A 7,141-nucleotide genomic window follows, 5' to 3' on the forward strand; every position below is an offset into this window, starting at 1 on the left:
AAATGGTCATTATCGCAAATAAAAACGGTGACATATAGTGTTATCGTGACTTAGCAGAAATGGCAGCGTTACAGCAGTAGGGACAAGTTGTAAATAAGAAACTGATGATAAGAGCAAGTTGCAATTAAGAAATTGACATCGCTATGTACAGATTGATTGATAGTTGGACATAGCTATGGTACAGCAATGGCAGACCTCTTATCGCTCCGAAAACAAACTGTGTCATACCCATCTAAAAGGTCAAGATGATATGATGATAAGAGAACTCACCTCTGCAGATTTCGTCCACTTACCTCGCAGTGTCAGGACAGTCACAATGGCGTGCGCAAGACTTCGCAGGGCCTTGCGATCGGCCAGGGACGTCCTCGGCGCGATGACCATCGAGCCCATGTTGTTCTTGAAGGGCGTGTCCCTGGAGGCTTCCTTGGCGCCAATCGAAAACCTCAAACTCGACCGGTACTGCCGCGTGAGGCTGGGGTACCCCGGCGACGTGTGCGAAGACATGAACGACGGCCACCACGAGACGGTGCAGGTGGAAGCGCAGAAGCTGGTTAACGTCTTTAACTTCTACGACAAACTGATCTCGAGCATCATCCCGGTCCTGATGATCTCGTTCATCGCTTCCTGGAGCGACCGCACGGGGCGGAGGGCGCCCATTCTCTTGTCGATCTTCGGCACCACGCTCTCGTCTTGCACCTATCTCTTGGTTTCTCTCTTCCCTTCGTGGCCGCCCGAGGCTCTTTATGTGGCCTCGTTCTGCTCCTCCCTAGGAGGGGGGTGGCCTTTGTTCTACATGGCCGCCTACAGCTACATCACAGACAAGTCCGAGGAACAGGCGCGAACGCCCGCAGGGACAGCGACAGGAACCCTCATCTATCACGCAGGAGGGTACTCGTGGGTCATTGGTTTCAGCGCCGCGCTGTACGCAGCTTGCTTCGTCTACTCCTTCTTCGTCGTCAAAGATAACGACAAACCGGGAGGAGCCAATGAAGATCTCCCCAAACAAAGAAGTCCGTTCAGTCCAAAGAACGTCTCGGACTTATTTCGCGCCTGCTTGAGAGAACGGCGGGGGAACGGCAGGCTACACATCTTCCTCCTAGTGGCCATGATGCTCGCGTTCTTCTGCACGTTCATGCACAACCTGTATCTATGGGCGCTGAGGGTCCTCCAATGGGACATATACTCTTACACCGTCTACAAGGTATTCAACGACGTGGGTGCGGCGGTCATGATGCTCTGCTCGACTCCTGTCTTTGTACATTTCCGTCTGCACGACTGTTCCGTGGGAGCAGTGACCGCGATGCTTGTGTTCAGTCGACTCCTGGCGCTGGCCATGACGACTGGTCCCGGAGAGTGGTGGATTCCTTTCATCTTCATCTTGATTCCCACGGATTTGACCAGCATCGCTATCAGGAGTCAGATCTCGAAGGTTCGTATCAAATAAACGAGAGGAATAGGTTAAATGGACAAAAAAAAAATAGTACTAGGAAAATCAGGGATAAGCCCCTCCCGCTGTCAGAATACCAGGAACAGGCCTCCCCCCCCCCCCCCCCTCCCCCCCCCCCTAATTCTTAGAAAACCAGGTTAGAAAACCAGGAATACCTCCACACACTATATATATATATATATATATATATATATATATATATATAGTATATGTATGTATATATATAATAATATTTATTACACAAAGCAATGATGAGCTCCCGATGCAGAAGATTTGTGCAAAATCAATTCACGCACTAGGTCGCAAATAATAAATAATAATAATAGAAAAAAAATCCCCCGCTGCACAGAAAACTTGATTACGTCAGAGAAACTTCGGCCCATTTTTTGCTTAATGTAAAATCAAAATGGTTCCATTTAACTTAACTCCTTCTAAACATCTATGTATGCAACACATTTCCAAAATCCTCCTGAATTATCCGATTAATATATCCTTCGCGCGCTTAAGTTTTAGGCTTCCATGGAAAACTGATTAAAACTGTTCGCTTCGTTAAGATATTAAGTTATTATTATCCGTCCCAGATAATCCTATAATGGATTATCAGCGGGGTGGAGGAAAGTTCACCCCAAGTTTACACTACTACGCGTCTGCCGATATATTTTCCAAAATAAGTCGTAAATCTCAATTTAAAATACTTCCTTTTCTTAATTAAAAACGACTTTTTCACGTTGCAATTTCTTTCGGATTCATTTTTTTGTCTTTGAGTGATTTCGATCATTTCGAAGATGGAGCAGCAGCAAGGCGCGATCCAACATCCAGCTTGCTCGGGGGTGCGTGCTAAAATCTATACGGTCAAATAGCGCGTTGTTTCGCCAACGGGAATGAAAATAAAAACGCTGTATTTTCTTAGAAATAATTTTTTCTGTCGTGTTTAACGTGCACATTATTTATTGTTTACATTTTCATTCTAATAAATAAATCGTAAATATTCTATCGTAAAATTCCTGTATCTTTAATTCGACGCCAAACACATTTTTCTGACCTTTTTATACTTCTCCATAGACCTTTCCTAACTCCCCCCCACAAGAACAACAGCAGCAACAACAAAGTAGTTTATAAGCTCACTCCCTTAGTAAGCGAAAATTGAAAACACGATGGAACCATAATTCGAAAACAAAAGTCCCAAAGCGCCACCTAAGACACTTCATCGTCTCCCACCGACTCAAAAAAAAAAAAAAAAAAACTTCACCAAAAAAAAAAAAATAATAATAATAAATAAATAAAAAATTAATACATAATTAGCATTCTGATACCTTTTCCTAAATAAACGTCGTGCTAAGTTCAAGTACACCCATGTTGGAAATTCCAAACTGTCAGATATTCCTTTAATAAATGTCAGGATCTGAGTGGCAGGTTTGACCACTAGAAATACTACAAGGGATACTATGGGTGATCCAGATTTATTAATCGTAATAATGATAATAGTAATAATAATAACATTAATAATAATGAAAGGGATATAGAGATGGTTTGGTGGGCGTGTCCTCCGCACAGCCTCTGAGTGGATGGTACCTGAAAGTAAGTATATCTTAGTTGAACCGGACCACTGAGCTGACTAACAGCTCTCCTAGGACTGAGCCCGAAGGATTAGATATTTTTACGTGGCTAGGAACCAGTTGGTTACCTAGCAACGAGACCTAAAGTTTATTGTGGGATCCGAACCACATTATATCGAGGAATGACCAGAAATAAATTCCTCCGATCCCACGTTGGCAGAGCGGGGAATCGGACTCGAGCTACCGAATCGGTAGGCGAGCACGTAACCCACTCGTCCAACGAGGTTCTTAAGTGAGACCCGTAAGAAAGGAGGTTGGCGGTAAGTGGAGATTTGTGGAAGATAAAGCACAGGAAAGAGCCGTTTTCTTCTTGAAAACGATAAAGATGACTATAGTAGATTCACACCAACCGTGCATCTGATGTCTAGGCCAGTCCCTTACGACGCTTCTGATTGGCTGTTGATAAGCCAATCACAGGGTTGGAAACTCTCAGTCTCTCGAGAGAGTTCACATAGGCAGGATGTATGTTCCACCTCTCCTGAGGGATACTTTTGGAAGACGTATCCCTCTGGAGAGGTGGAACATAGATCTTACCCATGTGAACTCTCTCTCGAGAGACTGAGAGTTTCCAGCCCTGTGATTGGCTTATCAGCAGCCAATCAGGAGCGTCGCAAGGGACTGGCCCAGACATCAAATGCACGGCAGATGTGAATCTACTTATAAAATATTCATCATATAATTCTCTATTCAAATGATGAAGATGACTAACTCAACCTCCATCTCCATCTCCTTAACAATGTAAACTATACATTTTATCACCCTATCATATTTTGCAGCCCCGGGAAACTGTTAGTTTTAAAAATGCCACAGACCTCATTTCGCGCTTTGCATATTAATGGAAGTGTTTAAGCAGAATCGTCTGCTGAGCGTTAAAGGTTATTATTATTTTTACGCTGAGCTGATTGGTTTTGTTGTGGAAAATGTCTCGATGTTATAAATACTGGAAATTGTTCTGGATATTTAGTCTTCCGTGGTTATTAAGCGCAGACGAATTCGTATTTGTTTTATCAAACAGAAAACCTCTATCACAGGAGAGAGAGAGAGAGAGAGAGAGAGAGAGAGAGAGAGAGAGAGAAATTTGGTATTTTACCAAATTGTTATTAAAATAAAATGGAATGTAATCTTTAAGAGAGAGAGAGAGAGAGAGAGAAAGATTGTATTTTACCATTCTGTTTTTAAGATAAACTGGAACCTAATCTTAGAGAGAGAAAGAGAGAGAGAGAGAGACGATGAGAGAGAGAGAGAAGGAATAGTTGGTATTTTACCAACCTGTTATAAATCAAACTGGAACGAAATTTTTAAGAGAGAGAGAGAGACAGAGAGAGACCTTACCTTACAGACCTTACATCTTGTTCGGGTTGCCCCAGGTCCCTCAGTGTGAGGCACCTCTAGTGTCTACCAGAGAGTTGCTAGTACATCTTCCGGTATATTTTGCATCTTCCAATCTTGGATGGTCTGGGATGCAGTTTAGATATTTGTCGAGCTTATTCTTAAACACATCTACGCTCACTCCTGATATATTCCTCAGATGAGCTGGCAACGCATTGAATAGACGCTGCATTATCGATGCTGGTGCGTAGTGGATTAATGTCCTGTTGTGGGCTTTCCGTTATTTTTCCTGGTATAGTTTTGGGCACTATTAATCTACCTCTGCTTGCTCTTTCTGATATTTTTAGTTCCATGATATTTTCTGCTATTCCTTCTATCTGTTTCCATGCCTGAATTATCATGTAGCGTTCTCTTCTCCTTTCTAGACTATATAATTTTAAGAATTGTAGTCTTTCCCAGTAGTCTAGGTCCTTAAACTTCTTCTATTCTAGCTGTAAATGACCTTTGTACACTCTCTGTGCAATATCCTTTTGATAGTGTGGGTACCATATCATATTGCAATATTCAGTGGACTACGAACATATGTTTTATACAGCATAATCATGTGTTCAGCTTTTCTGTTTTGAAGTGCCGTAACAACATTCCCATTTTGCTTTACATTTTGCCAACAGAGTTGCTATTTGATCATTGCATAACATGTTCCTATTCATCATCACACCAAGGTCTTTAACTGCTTCCTTATTTGTGATGGTCTCATTATTAGGTCCCTTATATGCATATAGCTTTCTTTCTCTGTCTCCATAATTTATTGATTCAAATTTATCAGAGTTAAATACCATCCTATTTACCTCTGCCCAATCATATACTTTGTTAAGGTCTCTTGTAGAGCGTTCCTATCTTCATCACAAGTAATTTCTCTACTTATTCTTGTGTCATCTGCGAAACTACTCACTACCGAATCTTTAACATTATTGTCTATGTCTTCAATCATAATAACAAACAGTATTGCAGCTAACACCGTACCTTGCGGCACACCGGATATTACCTTGGCTTCATCCGATTTCTCGTCGTTTGCAATAACTATCTGTTTTCTGTTGTGTAAAAATTCTTTTAACCATCTTCCTACTTTATCCACGATATTGTGTTTTCTAATTTTCTTCGCTAATATATTATGGTCTACTTTATCAAAAGCTTTTGCAAAGTCTAAATAAACCACATCTGAATTTCATTTCCGCTTTTCATATTTTTGAATATGTTTTCACGGTGGACTAACAGTTGGGTTTGTGTACTTTTTCCGGGTACGAAACCATGTTGTCCTTTATTAAACAAATTATTTTTTATTAAATGTTTCATAATATTTTTCTTCATTACCCTTTCATACACTTTCATAATATGTGATGTTAGACTCACAGGCCTATAATTACTTGCCTCTAGTCTTGATCCACTTTGAAAGTGGGGTAATATATTCCTAATTTGCTCATCATATATCTTGCCTGTATCTACACTTTGTCTTAATAATATTGCAAGTGGCTTTGCGATAGAATGAACTACTTTCTTTAACAAAATAGCAGGAATTCCATCAGGCCCTGCAGCAGCTCCATTTTAATTTCATTAATAGCCTGCACAATATCAGCTTCATTAATATCTATGTCAGCTAAATATTCACTATTTTCATCCCTTACTTCTATATCATTATCTTCATTATCTATTCTAGGGGTGAATTCTCTCTTATATCGTTCTGCCAGTATGTTGCAAATTTCCTTTTTTTCTTTTTTTCATTCGTTAATCTCCCTTCAATTCTCAGAGGGCCTATTTCTATTCTTCTTTTATTCATCTTCTTCGCATATGAGTATAATAGTTTGGGGTTTTGCTTGATATTTAATAGGGTTTTTTCTTCCAAGTCCCGTTTTTCATTTTCTTTTGATTGTATAATCTTTGTTCTGCATTTCTATCTTACTTTTTAGTTCTATAACTTTCCATGCATTTTTTTTCTTTTGCAAGACCTTTTTTTCCACTTTCTGATTTTCTGGAACAAGATCCTTCTGTCTCTTGGTATGCATGAATGATGTTTACTTTTCTTCTTCGGTATATATTTTTCCACTATTATCTCCAATATTTTATATAATATCTCCGTATTTACCCTTATGTCATCACTTACGAAAATGTTATCCCAATCTTTGTTTAATTCTTCATTAATTTCTGACCATTTTATATTTTTACTGTAGAAGTTGTATTTTTCCATATCCTTCCCACTTTTTCATTTCTTGCTTATCTCTATTTCACTTGCTTTGGAATGAACTGTTAATTCTATGACATTATGGTGCTGAAATACTCGCATTATAAAACTATTATTTCTTTAAACATAATTCATCTCGTTCACAAATACTAGGTCTAAAGTATTTTCCTTTCTTGTTGGCAGGTGATTTATTTGTTGAATGTTGTATTCTAGTAGAATATCTAATAGCTTTTCAAATTGCCTCTTATCTTCTGCACTACTATACTCTCTTTTTTATATGTTATAAGTACAACCACAATCTCCTATTCGTTCTTTCCATTCTACGAAAGGAAAGTTGAAGTCACCAGATAGGAGAATAGTCCAGTCCTTGTGATTTCTACATATATCATCCAATTTTTCAATTATTATGTCAAACTCTTTAGTATTAGGAGGTCATATATTACTATGTTCATCAATTTTTCAGATTCAAATTCTACCGCTATTAGTTCACATTCTGAGTTACTATATTTCTCA

General features: G+C 39.4%; 1 protein-coding gene across 1 annotated transcript; it reads left to right on the forward strand.

Moving 5' to 3' along the window:
• Positions 1-331: 331 nt before the first annotated feature.
• LOC135209519 (lysosomal proton-coupled steroid conjugate and bile acid symporter SLC46A3-like) lies at positions 332-1,444 on the forward strand. The gene has a single exon (XM_064242173.1). It carries the CDS (start codon positions 374-376, stop codon positions 1,442-1,444), a length of 1,071 nt encoding a protein of 356 aa, XP_064098243.1. The 5' UTR covers positions 332-373.
• Positions 1,445-7,141: the final 5,697 nt, after the last annotated feature.

Source organism: Macrobrachium nipponense, chromosome 38 (assembly GCF_015104395.2).
Source record: "Macrobrachium nipponense isolate FS-2020 chromosome 38, ASM1510439v2, whole genome shotgun sequence".
Taxonomy (NCBI): Eukaryota; Metazoa; Arthropoda; class Malacostraca; order Decapoda; family Palaemonidae; genus Macrobrachium; species Macrobrachium nipponense.